This window comes from Hemibagrus wyckioides, linkage group LG11 (genome assembly GCF_019097595.1).
Source record: "Hemibagrus wyckioides isolate EC202008001 linkage group LG11, SWU_Hwy_1.0, whole genome shotgun sequence".
Taxonomy (NCBI): domain Eukaryota; kingdom Metazoa; phylum Chordata; class Actinopteri; order Siluriformes; family Bagridae; genus Hemibagrus; species Hemibagrus wyckioides.
Genome location: NC_080720.1, coordinates 28376460 through 28395590, shown reverse-complemented (window position 1 = coordinate 28395590; position 19131 = coordinate 28376460). Strand labels below are relative to the sequence as shown.

The 19131-nt window shown below is 38.8% G+C and overlaps 2 protein-coding genes across 4 annotated transcripts; both read right to left on the bottom strand.

The window, feature by feature from the left end:
- Window positions 1-3900: 3900 nt before the first annotated feature.
- LOC131362063 (retinitis pigmentosa 1-like 1 protein) lies at window positions 3901-7477 on the bottom strand. 3 transcript variants are annotated; one of them, XM_058403796.1, is made up of 6 exons: window positions 7004-7477; window positions 6718-6804; window positions 5352-5477; window positions 5014-5175; window positions 4222-4856; window positions 3901-4089 (listed from the first exon to the last, which is right to left on the bottom strand). In XM_058403796.1, exons 1-6 carry the CDS (start codon window positions 7038-7040, stop codon window positions 4039-4041), a joined length of 1098 nt encoding a protein of 365 aa, XP_058259779.1. In that variant the 5' UTR covers window positions 7041-7477; the 3' UTR covers window positions 3901-4038. The 3 variants fall into 3 exon arrangements, with proteins under 3 accessions (XP_058259779.1, XP_058259777.1, XP_058259778.1); XM_058403794.1 differs by having other exon boundaries at window positions 3911-4089; window positions 5014-5178; XM_058403795.1 differs by having other exon boundaries at window positions 3916-4089; window positions 5014-5178; window positions 5352-5474.
- An 8616-nt stretch (window positions 7478-16093) lies between these two features.
- Window positions 16094-17909, bottom strand: si:ch211-10d23.5 (uncharacterized protein LOC556599 homolog). The gene is given in 3 exon segments (XM_058403282.1): window positions 16094-16333; window positions 16819-17251; window positions 17412-17909. Coding segments are annotated over 2 exon segments (414 nt in total). The 5' UTR covers window positions 17490-17909; the 3' UTR covers window positions 16094-16333; window positions 16819-16915.
- Window positions 17910-19131: the final 1222 nt, after the last annotated feature.

Here is a 19131-nt window from a genome sequence, read left to right as displayed (position 1 = left end):
TGGGGATCTGCTGGAGCCTATCCCAGCACACATTGGGTGAAAGGCAGGGGTATACCATGGACAGGTCACCAGTCCATCACAGGGCCACACATATAGATAGACCTAATGTACATGTTTTTGGACTGTGGGAGGAAACCGGAGTACCCGGAGTAAACCCACACAGGCACGGGGAGAACATGCAAACTCCACACAGAAAGGCCCCTGTCTGTTCAAACCCAGGGCCTTCTTCCTGTGAGGCAACAGTGCTAACCACTAAGCCACCATGCTGCCCTACCTGCATATCAATAACTTGTAATTTATGAGAGGAAATGACTTCTAAGCTCAGAAAATGACACCAGAATCACTAAATATTTCAGTTTATACTCTCTCTCTCTCTCTCTCTCTCTCTCTTTTTCTCTGTCTCTCTCTCTTTAAAGTAAAGGCTTTACGTCTTCCTGAAGTTTACATTTTAAAAACATGTACTATAATATCCTTCAGTTTTTGTGTCACGGGTTAAGAAAATAATTGCTAGGTACAATTATGCGTATAATGACCCACAGGCATCGGGCAGTGATTATATATTTATACAAAACCTGTGCTTATAAAATAAAGTGTCCATCATGTGTAAATACCACATAGAAAACCTCATTTTTTGTTATTATATGTATCTTATATTTCTATAATATATATTTTTAGCCTTTATATATTTTTATTTTACTCTTGTTGGTCAAATCGTGGTTGTCATGTTCAGAGTTGTCCACTAGATGGCAGCAGAGATTTATTCCCAGCCATATTTTTTAAAGCTGTGTAGTTTTTGCATAAAAAAATTATATGCATTTATTATTAATTTTATAATATATATATATATATATATATATATATATATATATATATATAAAACATTTTTTCATGAATCCTGTACAGCTTTAAAAAATTATGTGTCTGGGGGAAAAAATATCTGCTGCCATCTAGTGGACAACTCTGAACATAACATGACAACCACGATTTGACCAACAAGAGTAAAATAAAAATATATAAAGGCTAAAAATATACATTATAGAAATATTATGACCAGGTAAGTGAACGAGTGTTTATAACTGCTGTAATGTGAGGGATAACAGGAAGTCATTTGTTTTGCGGTTGTCCCACAGCATTTAAAACTGATTTGAATCGTTTAACTCCTGATTCTTTAATATATACATATAGTATAATATTTAAAAGACTCTATAAACATTAGAGAAATTGCTGTGGTGTAAAAAGAATAAAACACTCTGGGACACTCTGTTACAGGGAAATCATTTCAGCTAAATAAAAACGGCTCATATCTCGTCCCTGGTTACAAGTCTGGTTATCGTCAGAGTTAATAAAAGGCAGGAAATGTAATGGGAAAAGCACTGGATCATTTATCCATCCAGTTGTTCTGAGGAAATCTTGAAACTGTGTAGATCAGCAATGTCCAATCTTATCCGCAAAGGGTCTGGGTTTTCATCCCAATAAAGCAGGAGCCGCACCTGATTCCACCTGTTTAATCACCTGATCTTGGCTTTTCTCTGCTTTAGCAAGAAAAATTTGGTTCATCCTCGTCTTCGGAAAGGAACTTTTTGATTTAAACTCTGCTTTGCCATGAAAACCACCAATTCCACCACCAATAGGGACAGACTAGGACACACAGACCAGTGAGGAGCCCAGGAAGGAAGAACTGAAGTGCAATAGGCCTCGGGGGCCAAGCCAAGGGTGATGACTTCCATATAGGTTTCCCTTTTCTAGTTCATCCCTACCTAACCAGTCCATAGGTGTCAGTATTCGTAGATTAAGGCAAAGAACTACACAAACAAATTAAACCACTATACGCTCAAATAAAGTATAACCTAGCATTCTAAAAAAAACACATTTTGTCCTGTTTGTTTTGCCTTGTTTGTATATTTGTCTTTCTTCTTCTTCTTCTTCTTCTTCTTCTTCTTCTTCTTTCTTTCTTTTCCTCTTTTGTTCACAGGTAGGCATGCACAGTTTCCTGAACTCATCACTGCAACACCTGCTAGCGGAACCACCTACATCTATAAAGAACCATCTGGAGAAATTAAGAAATTCCAGTAAGGACTAGTGGAAGCAGAACAGAGCAGCACTGGATTATAGTCTTGCTTCACAAGGTGGTGCCTGCACAGTTGTTGGACATGAATGTTGCACAGGATCCAGTAAAGGGACTAGACAAAGTGGGCCAAACTGTGATGGCTAGACGACTGGATCAGAGCGTCTCCAAAACTGCAGCTCTTGTGGGGTGTTCCCGGTCAGCAGTGGTCAGTATCGATCAAAAGTGGTCCAAGGAAAGAAAAGTGGTGAACTGGTGACAGGGTCATGGGCGGCCAAGGCTCATTGATGCACGTGGGGAGTGAAGGCTGGCCCGTGTGATCTGATCCAACAGACGAGCTACTGCTGCTCAAATTGCTGAAGAAGTTAATGCTGGTTCTAATAGAAAGGTGTCAGAATACACAGTGTATCACAGTTTGTTGCCTATGAGGCTTCACAGCCGCAGACCAGTCAGGCTGCCCATACTGACCCCTGTACACCGCCAAAGTGCCAACAATGGGCACATGAGAATCAGAACTGAACCACGGAGCAATGGAAGAAGGTGACCTGGTCTGATGAATCATGTTTTCTTACATTACATAGATGGCCGTGTGTGTGTGTGTCGCTTACCTGGGGAACACATGGCACCAGGATGCACTATGGGAAAAAAGCAAGCCAGCAGAGGCAGTGTCATGCTTTGGGTAATGTTCTGCTGGGAAACCTTGGGTCCTGCCATCCATGTGGATGTTACTTTGACACATACCACCCACCTAAGCACTGGTGCAGACCATCTACACCCTTTCATGGAAAGAGTATTCCCTGATGGCTGTGGCCTGTTTGTTTGTTTTTGTGTATTTGTTCTTTGTGTATTTGCTATTTATTGATGCTTCCTTTATATATGTTTTATCATTACGTAGCCCACATGTGTTTAAGACAGCCTTGAAAAGGAGATGCTACACGTCGAGGAGCTATGGTCTCAAGAAATTCACATTTACTTAAAGAGAAAGTGCTTCCTAAAAAGACCATTCAAGAAAAGCCTAAAGTTTAGAAGTTAAACCTGCTCTGTCATGTGGCTCAGCCTGGATGAAGCAATGCTGTACTACTATTTTTCATATCAACTGCAAACAAAGGTCACGTCTTGTACTGTTATGTGTTACACCATGATCCTGAAGGAAGAAACCAACGTACACGAGCTACATACATTTATCATATTGTTGGAGCCCCATGAAATTTTTCCTCCATTTTCAGTTCAGTTGAATGTCTGTGAATGATCTAAGGTGGTAAAGACACTGTCGAGATTCTTCAGGACAGGAAGAGTAGTGCGGTGTTCTTTTAACATGGGGATTAGTTTCAGGGAGAGGTCGAATATCCCCCTGAACACCGGTGCCACTGCCAAGTGCAGGCCGTAAGGAGCCGAGCCATGACGCCATCTGGTCCTGCTGCCTTAAAAAGGTTAAAACTGACCACCTTCCTGTTAGACGACTAGGTGCATGTGCAGAAATAATCACTCCTCATGGAAAGTTTATTGAATAGAGTTTTTAATAATTATTATAGTGTGTGTGTGTGTTGTTTCACAGAATTCAACACAAACCCTCGTACTTAGACAGTAAAGTCTGATCCTGAGGTTGATGAGATGAATGTGTGGGACACTCGGATGGATTAACATAAAGGAGGTTCACTGTGAATAGCACAATTTTCACATTTTTTTACTTAAGCTGTTCTTATTAAAATGATAGTTTTTTTTATTAATCTTTAGGAATTCCCTGCTTAAGAAGTGATCTATGAGCAGTAGGTATGGAGAGCTGTGCAGTAACTCCGGTGGAAATGAAAGCCATTATTGAGCCGATTGAAATTTAACATCAGTCATGTTTTTATTCAACAGTAACAGCATTTTAACAATCAATCTTTAAACGTTTAATATAAAAGCTTTTTTATAATATAAAAGGTAATTTTTTTATTTTCTACACTCTGGTTGAGCATCTTCTGGCTTGCTTCCTATTGCTTCAGCCCCAGCTTCTTCCTGAACCATGTTTTCAGCCTCATCCACTTTAAAAAAATAAAATAAATAAAATCTTGATTAGCTTTTTCAATATGATGTAATGTTTAATCGACACAGATAAAATGTTGCAGATCTCCAGGTACATTACTGACATCATGACATGATATTAATATTCATACCTGCTTTGTTAACCTGGGCTTTCTTTTTTCTTCTGCCTCCAGTCCTTCTTTGGTCCGTCTCTTCTTCATCTTTTTACTGCTGGTGCTTGCTGGAGCGTCAGCCTCAGCTTCAGCATCAAACCCAACTTGAGCCTCAGCTTCAGCCTCAGCTTCAGCATCAAACTCAACTTGAGCTTCAGCTTCAGCATCAAACTCAAATTGAGCCTCAGCTTCAGCCTCAGCTTCAGCATCAAACTCAACTTGAGCCTCAGCTTCAGCATCAAACTCAACTTGAGCCTCAGCTTCAGCCTCAGCTTCAGCATCAAACTCAACTTGAGCCTCAGCTTCAGCATCAAACTCAACTTGAGCCTCAGCTTCAGCCTCAGCTTCAGCATCAAACTCAACTTGAGCCTCAGCTTCAGCCTCAGCTTCAGCATCAAATTCAAATTGAGCCTCAGCTTCAGCCTCAGCTTCAGCATCAAGCCCAACTTGAGCCTCAGCACCAGACTCGGTCTCAGCTTCCTTCTCGCCCTCAGCCTCAGCATCAACTGCTTCGGTCTCGGCTTTCACTTCAGCCTCGGCTTCAACACCAGCTTCGGCTTCAGCTTCAGCCTCAACTTCAGCTTGAGCCTCAACTTCAGCTTGAGCCTCATCTCCTTTAAAAAAACATTATTCTCTTTTTAAATATAATGTAACGTTTAGATTGTATTAATCGACACAGATAAAATTTTTTACTTCAACTCATCATTAATTTAATATCAGCAGATCTCCAAGTACATTACTGACATCATGACATGATAGTAATATTCATACCTGCTTTTTTGGACCGAAGCCTCTTTTTTTTCCCGCCTCTCTTCCCTCTCATCCTCCTTTTCTTTTTCTTTTCATTGCTGGGGATTTCCACAGCAGATTTGCTGTTCACTGGTTCTACAGATTCAGCCTCAGCTTGAACCTGAACCAAGGTTTCAGCCTCATCTACTTTTGAAAAAAAGAATTAGCATTAATTAGCATTGGCATTTTAAATGTGGTGTAATGTTTAGATTGTTTTCATTGATACAGATAAAATGTTTCATATCAATTGCTCATTAATTTAATATCAGCAGATCTCCAGGTACATTACTGACATCATGACATGATATTAATTTTCATACCTGCTTTGTTGACCTGGACTTTCATCTTTCTTCCTCCTCGTGTCCCTCTCCTGGTCTTTTTATTCTTCTTCTTTTCTTGGAAGCTACTTTCCTCAGCAACAGCCTGAGTCTTGGTTTCCTCATCTACTTCAGAAAAAAAAAATCATGGTTCACAATTAAAATCTGATATAAAGTGATATAAAGAAACTACATTCATTGACACAGATAAACTTCATTATTATTTATATTTTTATATTTATTCCCTGATTAGGAAATGTCTTAAACAATACCATTATTGACATTTTTGATCATTAATAATACTTTTTTTTTATCAATAAACGATGAATTTAGTGTTTTTTTTTAAACTTGTTTGTATTTATTTTTTATGCTCGTTAGTTTAGTTCCTTATTTCTTTGAGTAGTTGATGTTTGCAGGGATTGTGTGCAGTTTAGTTTAGTGGAGAAAGGTGTCGGGAGTTCTGTGTGATGGAAAAATATCAGCGAGAATCAAGGGGAAGGTGTACAAGACAGTGGTGAGAGCGGCCATGCTGTATGGTTTAGAGGCAGTGTCACTGAGGAAGAGACAGGAGTCAGAGCTGGAGGTAGCAGAGCTGAAGATGTTGAGGTTCTCTTTGGGAGTGACAAGGTTGGACAGGATTAGGAACGAGTACATCAGAGGGACAGCTCATGTTGGACGTTTGGGGGACAAAGTTAGGGAGGCCAGATTAGGATGGTTTGGACATGTCCAGAGGAGGGAGAGTGAGTATATTAGTAGGAGAATGTTGGACATGGAGCTGCCAGGAGGGGGCAAAGAGGAAGACCAAAGAGGAGGTATATGGATGGAATAAATGAGGATATGAAGCTAGTGGGTGCAAGTGTTGAGGATGCAGAAGATAAGGAGAGGTGGAGAGAGATGATTCACTGTGGTGACCCCTGAAGGGAAAAGTCGAAAGAAGAAGAAGAAGAAGTGTGCAGTTTAGTTTAGAGTGTGAGAGATTGCTTTTACAAACAAGACTTCTTCTGGAATGTTACATGACACAAAATTTATTTATTTTATTTTCCAGCTTCTCTCAGCAGTTACCTTCAAGCACTGATCTCATTAACATTGTCCATGTCAGTTTTGTGGTATCCTGAGCTAAATATTATTCTCATCCATCCATTAGCACTGGAAAATGCTTCCTGGAATGACCACTAGGTGTCACTGTGTGGTTACTGCTGTGAATATACTCTCACTCGTTACTGAGAGAGAAGGAGTTGTTGAGTTTTTTGAGCTGAAAATGAAGAAAACCTAATCGGTTGTATGCGAGGCTAAAAGACTTGAAGTAAAGTTGGTCACTGCGTCGTCCAAAGGTGGTTAAGTGACATTTACTACAAGTTTTTTTACTCACTCAGCTGTTCGTCGAGAGACGTGAGGACACTTTCCATCTCGGCATCAGCTTCAGCCTTCTCCGTTGTTCTGTATCCGGTGTTAAAACCTGAAATAAACGCGTTTCATATTCAAATAAGTCTAAAATTGCACTTTTTCAACCTTAACGTGTTAAAAATCAGTAAATGAGTAATATATATGGAGCACTAGGAAGTTTTAGAAGTCGGTGTTGAGCTGCCGTTTTAACATTTAACCATTTTTTGTCCTTTTCTCTTCGGTTCTTTGTTCATTTTTGTTTATTTACTCACTCATTTTCAGGCTGCTCGTCATTTCAGAGCTTTTCATAAAAAGATGGTCTATCTATCGTTTTAAAATAAAGCAAATAAAGCAGAAATGCTACAAGACTTTTTCAGCGTCTTTTCTTTGCTGCGATCCTCCTCGGTGTTTTTTTGCGCTATGAAGTGACCCGCTGCGCTCCGTTGCTATAACAACATTCTCGAACGTGCTGACGATTCATTCTGATTCGCGTTCTGAATTCTATTACACGTCACACTCTCTTTTTTTAAAATTCTCTATGGCAACTACTCACAAGCAAGAGTTTTCTAAGTAGACATTTGAGTTGTGTTAATAATCTGTTCTCCCACGTCTGGAGTCTGGATTTGTAAAGACATCTGACCAGTGTACAAAATCACTGCCCTCACATTTTCACTCCCTTCTCAACCCTCAGAAAGAAATTCATCTGGAATTATTCACTCATGTACTGAAGAATAGACTGAAACAGATATTTCATGCTCTTAAACCTTTTCAAATAAATTTTTTGTTTTCATTGTCTGTACCACTTATCATCAGGTCACGGGGAGCCTGTGGCTATCTCAGGAGTCATTGGGCATCAAGGCAGGATACACCCTGGACGGAGTGCCAACCCATCGCAGGGCACACACACACACTCATTTACTCACGCAATCACACACACAACGGTCAATTTAGAGACTCCAATCAGCCTAGAAGCATGTCTTTGGACTGTGGGAAGAAACCGGAGCACCCAGAGGAAACCCACCAAGCATGGGGAGAACATGCAAACTCCACACACACAGTGAGCGGGAGCGAAACCTTGAACCCAGGACGCTGGAAGTGTGAGGCAAACATAACCACTAAGCCACCATGCCGCCTGGGCTCCAAAATAAATAAATAAATAAAACACAACATCTCTAACAATCCTGAAGGTTTTTTAAACGTAGTTTATCCTGCTCAAAGTGCTTCTCAGGTTCTGGTCTGTCTCTTCTATGATTAAACATCTGAGAACCTACAAATTAACAGCACCAGCAAGTTTACATTTAGAAGATTTTAGATGTGTTTCAGGCTCTTCATTAATCTCTCCTCGTGATCTTCGAATGTGGATCCGTCCAGAAAAGCCGTCACCTCCTGTAGGTTTACTCCTTCCATCCTCTCCGTTGTCCACTGAAAAGATGCAGGAGTATTAATTCAATTTAATTTTAGTGCTATTAACAGTGGACATTGTCACAAAGCAGCTTCATTTCTCATCCCTCACATGTGATTGTAATCATTTCCTTTGAATAATTATACGCTATATGGTCAAGTGTTTAACCCGGAGCCTTTGAGCAACTTATCAGAATGGACAGAAGTGGTCAGGAACACTGAAACCTCTAGAGAGAGAGAGAGAGAGAGAGAGAGAGTATTAGGCATGCTTGTGTTCAGTGGTAGGCTGTAACGAAGTAAATATAATTTGTTACTGTACTTAAGTATCTTTTTCCAATCTCTGTATTTTACTTAAATATATTATTACACATCTCTCCTTACTTGTATTAAATGCAGCAAGCACAACGGTTCAATAGAGCATTAACACTGCAGTATCACAGCCTGAAATACTGAAGCCTACAATGGAAGAAAACCCTGACCACATCCCGCCACCTGCCCATCCATGGCCTGTGGCCTGACCTACAGGACTTGTTTTAAGTTGTAGAACAGAAGAATTCATATTCAGATACCTGCTCTGCCTCAGTAACATACCATTTCATCTTACAAGAATTCAGCATCATATTTGTGAAAATGTAGAGGTCAGCATGTCTTGTGGTCATCATAATGGCCATTTTCTTTAATATGAATCTAATGTTAGCTCTCACCATTGAAGGATTTTATTGTGCATGTGAATAAATCTGCCATTATCTTAAGTAAGTAAGCTAACATAATCAGTAACTCTTGAGCAGCAGTCTATATTAATGTTACTGATGTTATAAAGCAACCCAATAACCCAATAGCTCAACTTTTATTGCTGATATTTGACCCGTCACCAAATAAAATTCCTTTTTCATAGTTTATTTTATTATGTAAAGCAGAATAAGATCACACACCAAAGCATTAGTTACTAAATACTGAAATATTGACTGAATTTGAACCTTTTTTTCCTGTGAATCTGTTTTTTTCCTGTGAAGTCCTGCTATCGATGTACTGTGCATTGAGTGCAGGCAGGGACTTCGAAATGGACACAGAAAGATATTAGACACGTTTTAAACCACTACAGAGGTCATTTTTCTCGACGCCGTCTAGGACTGCGAATGCTTTCTGCACCTCCTTGGGAGCGATGCCTGTATTAACTCCTCTGAGTATAACTGTATGCTCAGAAACAAAACCAGATTCTTCACAGATTTCCATTTTTAGCGTTCATACTCAAAGGTTATTCAGTGAAGTTAAGTACACCCTAGTACACATGGCTGAATTTGGTTTCTTACTCGCTAGATTCATACTACCTTTGAAGAACCAGGACTTATGTTCTTGTTCCTTTAGATGGCGCCATAAAATGCAATAAATCACTTCTTACAAGTCAGTGAACAGTGGAGGTAAACTCTCTTCATATATAGAGAGATATTTATTTATACTGAGTAAGTACTAAACAATCATCTTAAATGATGTTTGGTATTGTACATTACACAGGTAAGTCTCCAGCACAGGTATCTATCTTGTCGGTCCTGGTGTTACAGAAATCCAACTGTGGAGGAAATAAACACTCTTAGAGTCGCATCTCTTACATATATCCGTAAACTATTTGGTAAAATATTCTAACACTGTTGTGTGGAAATTTTGCTGAGTTCAGAAATACTTAACTTACATAAATGTTTCCTACAAGTCCCTGTGTCCGTGTGAAGGTTTAATAAAACATGTTCTGAAGCTGAACACAGTGACCTAATAGTTCCTCCATTGATTGCTGTTGTAGAAAGGACATTAATCAGTTACAGTTACATTATTTACTGTTTACTGTCACCCAAATGAGGATGGGTTCCCTTCTGAGCCTGGTTCCGCTCAAGGTTTCTTCCTCATATCATCCCAGGGAGTTTTTCCTTGCCACCGTCGCCACAGGCTTGCTCATTAGGCATAAAATAGTTTAATAATTTAATCATTAATTTATTTTTATTTCTAGTTATTTAGTTAATTATTATTTTCATTTTTTTCACCTCCCCTTTCTCCATTTCTCTTCTTTCGTAAAGCTGCTTTGAGACAATGTTCATTGTAAAAGGCACTATACAAAATAAATTGAATTGAATTGAATTGAACTGAACACCTGTTCTGAAATCAGACCATTCGGAGTGAGTTAACTCAAAATGTTAGCCTTAGCATGTCTAGTATTAGTCTGGCCAGGATAATGCGCCGTGCTACAAAGCAAAAATGTTTCAGGAATGGTTTGATGAGCACAGTGAGTTTGAGGTGTTGACTTGGCCTCTAAATTCCCCAGATCTCAATCTAATCCAGCATCTGTGGGATGTTCCGGACAAACATGTCCGATCCATGGAGGTCACACCTCACAACTTACAGGACTTAAAGGATCTGCTGCTAACATCTTGGATCCAGATACAACAGCACACCTTCAGGGATTTAGTGGAGTCTATCCCTTGACGGGTCAGGCAGCACGCCGAATTTCACCATGACACTTCAGCTGACATTCTGCTAACCAAACGCACAACTTATTAAAGAAAGATGATCGCTGGATTGTCCATGTGACAGAATGTTAGATGTGTTTGTATGAAACTGCTAGAATAAGAAACACTTGTGGACCTCCCAGATCCTCCCAGTGCTGGTGAGATACAGCTGTAGATGTTGAGCTTTATCTAAATGTTATTTGCAGGAATTCTCTCATTTTAAGGACACCAGTCATTGTGGCATTACAAAATGTTGTTAACTGCAGTGATTAACATTATATTTTGTGTGCTTGTGTGTTCACCTCATCTCACGATGACCCTTCAGCTTTCGTTCTGGTAAACAAACCATTCATTTATTTACTAAAGCCAATCGCTGCAGTTTACAAGGTTGTGGGGCTTTTTTTTGTGACAGAACGTTAGATGTGTTAGTATGAAACTGCTATAAGAAGCACTTATGATCTTTATGCTCTACTTTATGCTCTACTTAGTTACAAGTTCTAATGTTTAGTTTTGTTTTTGTATTTCTAGTCAGTAGACCTACTACCTCAGGATGATAAGGGGTCCGGAGAGTGTGGTCTGCTGGTTTAGTACCACCAAGACCTGCTACTTGAACCACATGGTAATTACAGGCTTAATTACTCTGATGAAGGGAATTGACATTAATGATTCTTGAGTTTCAGCTGATTTTGCTGTGCATTTGCAGGGATTCCCTCATGATACCAGTATTGAGGATTGTTTTACTGGCATTAAGGTAAGGGATTATTCGTTATGGCATCACAAATCTTTTGTTAATTACAGTAACTAATTGTGTTCATTTTCAATTGTTCTTTTAAGAGCGTATCTGGGAGGGTTACGGAATACATTTGCTGTAACCGCGTGGAATCAAGATTCAAGATTCAAGATTCAAGAAGCTTTATTGTCATTTCGACCACATATAGCTGACGCAGTACATAGTGAAATGAAACAACGTTTCTCCAGGACGTTTCTCCCTACATAAACATACAACATATAGTTTAAACTCAAAAAAAAAAAAAACAGAGCTAGGACAGAAGTTTGTCCAAGCCACATAAAACAGAGCAAAGACAAGACACTGCAAAAACAATAAGTACAAAAGACCACACAAAAACACTGGACACTTAGCACCAAAAAAAGAAAAAGAACGTGCAATGAAATGTAAATGAAATGAAATAAAATGAAATGATGTACAACTTTGAGAAACTGTAGAAAAAACCATCTAACTAATAACATATATGATTGTAACATATATATATATAGTGGCCTGACAACATGTATTGTGCAAAAATACAGTAGCAGCGGTTGAGGTAGTGCAAATAGAAATAAACATAAATATAAATATAGCAGCAGATGAAATAAACACAAGGGTTGAGGTAGTGCATTAAGTATTGAGCAATATAAATTATGTGTGTGTGTGTCCACACAGGTGAGAGAGAGAGAGAGAGAGAGAGAGGGTGTGTGTGTGTGTGTGTGTGAGAGAGAGTTTTGTACAGTTCAGTCCTGGGTGTTGAGCAGCCTGATGGCTTGAGGAAAGAAACTGTTACACAGTCTGGTTGTGAGGGCCCGAATGCTCCGGTACCTCTTTCCATATGGCAGGAGGGTGAAGAGTGTGTGTGAGGGGTGTGTGGGGTCAGCCACAATGCTGTTGGCTTTGCGGATGCAGCGTGCGGTGTAAATGTCTGTGATAGAGGGAAGAGAGACTCCGATGATCTTTTCAGCTGTCCTCACTATCCGCTGAAGGGTCTTGCGATCCGAGACGGTGCAGTTCCCAAACCAGGCAGTGATGCAGCTGCTCAGGATGCTCTCGATGGTCCTTCTGTAGAACACATCTGTCGTTGTGGCACTGGAGGATTATGTGGTAAGTTTATTACACTAGTTATTATTTATTCAGTATCTATATATATTTTTAAATATGTATTTTAAGAATATTTAATAATATATATTTTAATCATCTTTATTTATTTATTTATTTATTTATTTATTTATTTATTTATTTATTTATTTATAATTATCAGCACACCTTTAAGAAGGTGACCTGCACATACCTGCATGTGTTTGAAGATGGGCAGGTGGACACCGACACTTGGCTAAAGGAAGATGTTTACTATCCTCATAGTTCACGGGGCAACTCTGAGTTAATTCTGTGTTTCCAAACTTATGTGTATCTACACATACACGCTATTCCCCTGGATAGGAGTCTGTAAAATGTACTGTGTGAGTTTTAATGCTTCATTGCTAATTTGCCTTGCAGGAGTGTGAGGAGAGATTTACCCCTGAGGAGATGGAGGTGCCCTTTATTAGGTACAATCCTCTTCCCAGTTTAATGGTGTAATGGTGTTATTTATCTGTAAATTGTTCCTTAGCTGCCAACTTTCAGACAGAGAGGTGACTGACATTGGCTTGAAGCTGCCTGCTCTCCGCCAGGCATTTTCTGTGAGTAAAACCTTTGTGTAGCTGCTGTTATTGCACAGGTAAAGTCCACTCTGCTTTAACTTATATTGTGTGCTGTCTTATGTTCAGACTATGTTAGCCTGCATCCTTAATCAAAACAAGATTGTGATGCGACTGGCAGCAGCTAACAACCAGGTGAACCTTTTCTCATATCGATAGCTAATTTTCTGTTTTATAACAATCACAGTCTGTTATGAATGAAGGAAATTTTTAAGAAAAATATTAAAATAAAATGTACATAATGAACATGTATGCAGTAGTTGAAAATTCAGGCTATGTGTTATATCATCTTTGTATCTTTAATGGAAAACAGGACATGCTTAGGCTTATATACTGCTTCTGGTTAGGGGTTAAAATAAGTAGCCATGTTGAACACTGTAGACAAAGTGAGTTATAGATCCATATTCCTTTTTGTTTTAATTTAACAGGACGCAGCTCATGTCCAGCTGGTCTATGAGGCGCTCATTCAGTTCCTGAGGACATCATCTAACCAGGAATCGATTGCAGCAGAGCTCTCCAGGGCCAGTGTAAGCTTGCAAATGCCTGTAGAAAATGATTTGTTTAAATATCAGAGATTTTGATATCATAAAACTGCCACATGTAAAGTAATGTATATGTACTGTCATTTTTTATTTTTATTTTTCTGAAGCTCCACCATTACAACTTTTCGCATGTGTTCTATGAACTGCTCTTCTTCAGTGGCCAAAGTGACAAATTTTGTTCGCAAAATGCTCCAGCACTTTAAACACATGCAACAAAAGCAAACATTTCCACCAGACACTAGAACTAGTCATAGGTCATTGATATTTATTCAGTCATTCCACATTGGACAACAAAATACAAAACACAGCTATCAATATGAAATTACACGGTTCAATCTCAGAAACTTATGGGTGGAAATATCAAAAATAAATAAATAAAAAACGTACAAAATGGAGTTGAAATACTCATAAGACATTTATATTTTCTAAGTGCTCCCTGATCTGCAATCACTGCTGCCTGGATTTCATGCAGTGTGATGGTATTGATTGCCAGGACCATATCTCCAATGGCAGTCTCCTGTTCAACACCACAGCTCTTTCCTCTGCCACCGGTGTGTGGTAGTGTGTGGATTCTGTAAAGTAAAAGCAAAAATTGACATTGTGACAGTCACATAAATGGGATTGATGAAATATCTGCATTACCATAGAAACAGTTTGTTCTGCTAACAGGGCAATGCAGGAAAACTGAAATAGGAGCTTGATCGCTCACTTTGCATTTGGTGTGTGTGTGTGGTTCCGCGTCGTGTTTTTGCTTCTGTTAATCCGGTTTCGATCCTCGCTTGCCTTGACTTTGAGTCTGATCTGTGCCCTGTGTTGATTTTCGGTTTACACTGTGTATATATCCGGTTGTAGGGGGTGTGACTGCCATTTTTTCATTGGGGAGTGTGGGTTTTTGTCTCTGATTTTCTTGGTAAGGGAGGTTAGGGAATGAAATTGTCTTTTTGTTCGTTTCTTGTCTTTTGTGTAGTTCCTATCCTGTTTCTGTTTGTTATGTTGGCTTTGATCCACCCTGAAGTCTTCCCCGGTTCACTGTGTTGTATATAACACTGCATTATAATATATCCGCTTTAATCTGAGGCATTATATTCAGGTCTGTTCCATTTCCTGTTGTCACTATTATTAACTGTTGTATGAATTCCAAGTGAATCATAGATTGTAATCTGTTAAAGTGTAATCTTGCAATGAAGTCAAAAACCTGCCAAGAAATATATCTGTCATCCTTCCATTCCAAAAGTTTTAGCTCAAGTGACAAAGTTTACATGTAAGTCAAGGTTATGGCTTTTGCTGTATCTGCATTATTTAACATAGGCAAAGAGCAAAACCACTTCTGTCAAAAATGTCATACAGACATCCGTGCAATTCTATTCAAGCCAAACAATATAAAATGAAACTCTAAATAATGGTGCTTAGCCGAAGAAAGAAATGGTTCCGCCTCTCGGGAGAGTGACCACCCACAATTTTAGGGAGGAATATTTTGTCTGAGACCTACAAAACCACAATAAAATCAGGTAGGAGCCCTGATTAGGAGCAGATGTGTTTTGTTCAACATTTTTAAAGAAAATTAATAAAGGACCTACAGGGATCCGTTGCACAACCTGGTCACTGACTGCCTCCACGGTCTGACCATTCTCGGTGCCACAAAATTAAATCAAAATGGGCCAGAGAACCATACTGTAATATAAAAATGTATCATTATATTTATGTCAATCTTGGTGTAAAAAGGTCATAGAGGACATAGGCAGGGACTTCAGGTTCTTCACCCAGTTCAAATCAACCTGTAATTGCATGTTGCCTGCCAGCTTTGTATTTTCCGAGGTTGGGGAGTCTTCCATCGTGTTTTTGGCTACTTAGTGCAATTGTTGGTGTGGCATGCAACCTGTCCTGCTACATCAGAAATGTAAGAGGTTGGAAAGTGCTTAAAACTTAGCAGCCCATCTGTATGGTCTCGTGCTGACTCCATCCAGAAGAGAAAGTTTAGATAGTACACAACACCATGTACACAAGAGAAATGAAGGACTCCACCTAAACAACAGGGGAAAAAAACACACATTCAAGTTATTACAAGGTTTTTTAAAAAAAAATAGTAGGATAATAGAAAAAAAGTAGCATAGCAAGCATCCTGGAGATCCTGAGGATGTAAATTGAGAAGAGACATTTAAAACAAACACTACATATGTTTATTACACATGGCAAAAATATAATGAAAAAATGACAAGAATATTTATATATTTAGACATGGAGGGGTATGTATATGCAGTCACAGTATACTGAGTAAGATTAGCTCAATGTATACCTTCGTTGATTCAGTGATTTTGTGTATTAAGTCTTCATTTATCTGTGTCGGGTGATGCTTGACGTCATCTGGGTTTCTTTTGTACATAGCCTTTTTGACCTCCTTTTTGGGAGTATGTGTCCAACTCAGGTGTTCTGTCCCATCCATGGTGCCAACGTGGAGTGATGAACAGGTGTACAGTATGGGTTTGTCACAGTTGTTCCGATTAGTTGAAAATGCACAAAAAAAATTAGCTGATACCCTATGTTTAAATGTGTGTGATATTATTGACCAATGTCACTATATCCAAACCTGATATCAGTCCTTCCACCTTTAGTGACTTGTCCAGATCTGACCATGCCTTTACAATGCCTACCTTCAGGTCTTTGTCAGAAATCATATCTGGATCAGAGCCTTTAAAAGTTCAAACTGCAAAGGAAATGTAACAGTTACAAAGGCATGACAAACACACACCCTTACACAGAAGCAGAGAGTCAGCACTACCTACAATCAATTCTGTTACTAATTCCAACAGAACTTTGTTTAGGTTTGTGTATGTAAGTCACCCTTTTCCCAAGTACTTTGTTCAGTGTGTCCTGTGCCTTGACCAAGTCTAGGTCAGCTTCATGCTCTGTTTTATGGACTTCTCCTTAAATAACTTTCTGTATCTGGAATAGTTCCTTGTTTTGACAATTTCTTGACAATTGCTTTTTTGAATGCCTTAAGGATTTACTTTGGACCAATTGGAGTTACTTTTTGGAAGTATTGACTTTTTGTTTTGTTTTTTCATGGACTCCTGTGAACCTGTATGCTTTTGGATTAATGTTGTTGATTTATGGGATTTATTCTTTGGAGCTATGATGAAGTGTTTTGAGCTGACTTGTTGGGTTTGTCTTGTGGATTATTTGACTTACATTATCAAATGGGTGAGGGAGCAAAACATTGTGGTGGTTCTTCCTCCCGAGTCCTCAGCTTTAACTGTAATTCCTGCAGGTCTGGAATGATGCGTTTTTATTTTGAAAGGTATTCTGTCATAACACAGAGATTTTTTTTTTTTTTTTTTATGTCCATATTGTGTGGCTTGAACACGATGCTGCTTTTAACCATGTGAGTCTCCAAATCGTCAGTGTCCTCTACTTGAATATTTGAGGTGGACTCTAAGGTGCCTGAGGACTGAAAAATCCAAAACATTCCCATTGTGCAATGTACACAACGGTGTGATCTTCCAGCTCCTTGACACTGACAGGTCCACTGTCCTACCACTGCATCAAATGTCACTCTTGTTCTCCCAAACTGACACCAGCTGTCTGTTTTATTGGTGAACACTGAAAGAAAAAATACCACCATTCAGAGTATCCTTCGTCTCCAAAAAATACTGGAATGACAATCAATTCCATGGTTATTTTGCAGCGTTAAGTTGTTCACATTTGACAGTCCACTTTGAGGACATTAGTCCTTTGCTCAGCGTGTCCTTCAGTGAGGTACACTGTAGTTCTGCAGGCTTTACATATGACTTGGCATTCTAGGTTCTTTCAAGGTGTACACATTCAATTCGAGGATTTCCAGAAGACCAAGCAATCTGCATAAATCGGCGACAATTCTCTACCTCACAGTCAGTGTTTGCTGGATTAGTTGACTTGATTACATGAATTGGGAAAAGAGACTATGAGACTATGGTCATATTTTGAAGTGACAAATTCTGTTCCTTGCATCAATAAATTTCATAGCTGTAGTGTCATAGTTGTGTGCATCCCTGATATGTCTTCGTAAGTTTTGGGGTGCACTTAGGACAGGTTTGCTGTGTGGACATGGAAAAAGATTTTGAGTCTTTAAGTCCGGCTTTGAGTCCAATTTCTCTGTTGTCACTGGTCATATCAGCTCTTCGTTTCAGTGATCTTGACTTATCTGCAAAAAGCCAAACACTGGTTGTCACAGCTGTAAATTTAAAACATTAAAAAAGGTTCGAACAACAAACTCAAACTACGGTATCTCTGCCCTGCAAGACTCTGCATAACCTCTTTCTTTCCCCACAAGGCAAGTGATTACTACAAATAGGAAGAGATTTTAAAAAATTGCGCACAGACAAACAATAGAGAAAGACACAAGGATGCAGACGAGACACAGGAGAAAACAATAACATGTAAACAAAAAAGGTTACTTATGGAGCATGAAGTGTAAGCAGTGATTGATATTGCGCAGCGCCATCAAACAACTGATAAACACTGCACAGAACTGTAGAAAGCCATGATCCTCACATCAACTCAAAACATCACATCTTATAGCTTTTCTTTAGCCACAAATAGTGACAAAGTGACACGTCCCATGTGTTCCATGAAGCCAATCAAAAACAGATACACAAGATAAGTAATACTTTCAAAATAAAACAGGAAACCAACTAACCACAAAACACCACAACGGGACATCATGAGCCTTTTGAAAAATCATTTTACAAATAATTATGAATGTTTATTTATTTACTTTGAGTTATTTAAGAAATAAATAATGGAAACAATAAATGCCATGTACTACCTTGTTTTTTCTCAGATGCAATACCTGCAGGAGATAGATATTGTGAAAAAAGGACACAGGCAGTTAACATGTTTATAGATGTCATGCCAACAAGTGTTTTTTTTTTAATGATAAAAATGCACGTTATTTTAAATTATTTGGGGGCAAATAAAAGTTTCAATGAAGTTGAAGTTGAGTAACGACTGTAATTCATTAAAGAGTGATGCTACAATAGCTTACAAGTCTTACTTGTAACAGTCCTTTGGAAAATCACATTGCCTGGCTCAACATATTTCTATTGCCAATACAGCACAAGGGTCATTTGTTGTACTATTATTTAAAAAAACAATTACGTTTCTTGATAACTTGTAGAGTTGATCATACATTAATAAATGAAGAATATTAACATTGTTGTTAACCAATCCAATAAGCCACTATTCCACCATCACAGACCAGTCTCATCAAACTGGTAGAGCATCTTCAGAATCCGAACTGCTTTGTTATTTTCTAGCTCCTTTATTACTCAACAAGCCGATCAATAAATGTCGGAGATATTTAAATTGCCCTGCTGTTATTTTCTTGAAAATATCTTGTATACAGTGTAGTATTAATTCAGAAGCTCATATAAACTGGCAAGGATGATCTACTAGTTTGACCGGCTCAGACTGTGATTCTACTACTGTAGTAGCAAAACACACACACACACACTTCACACATGA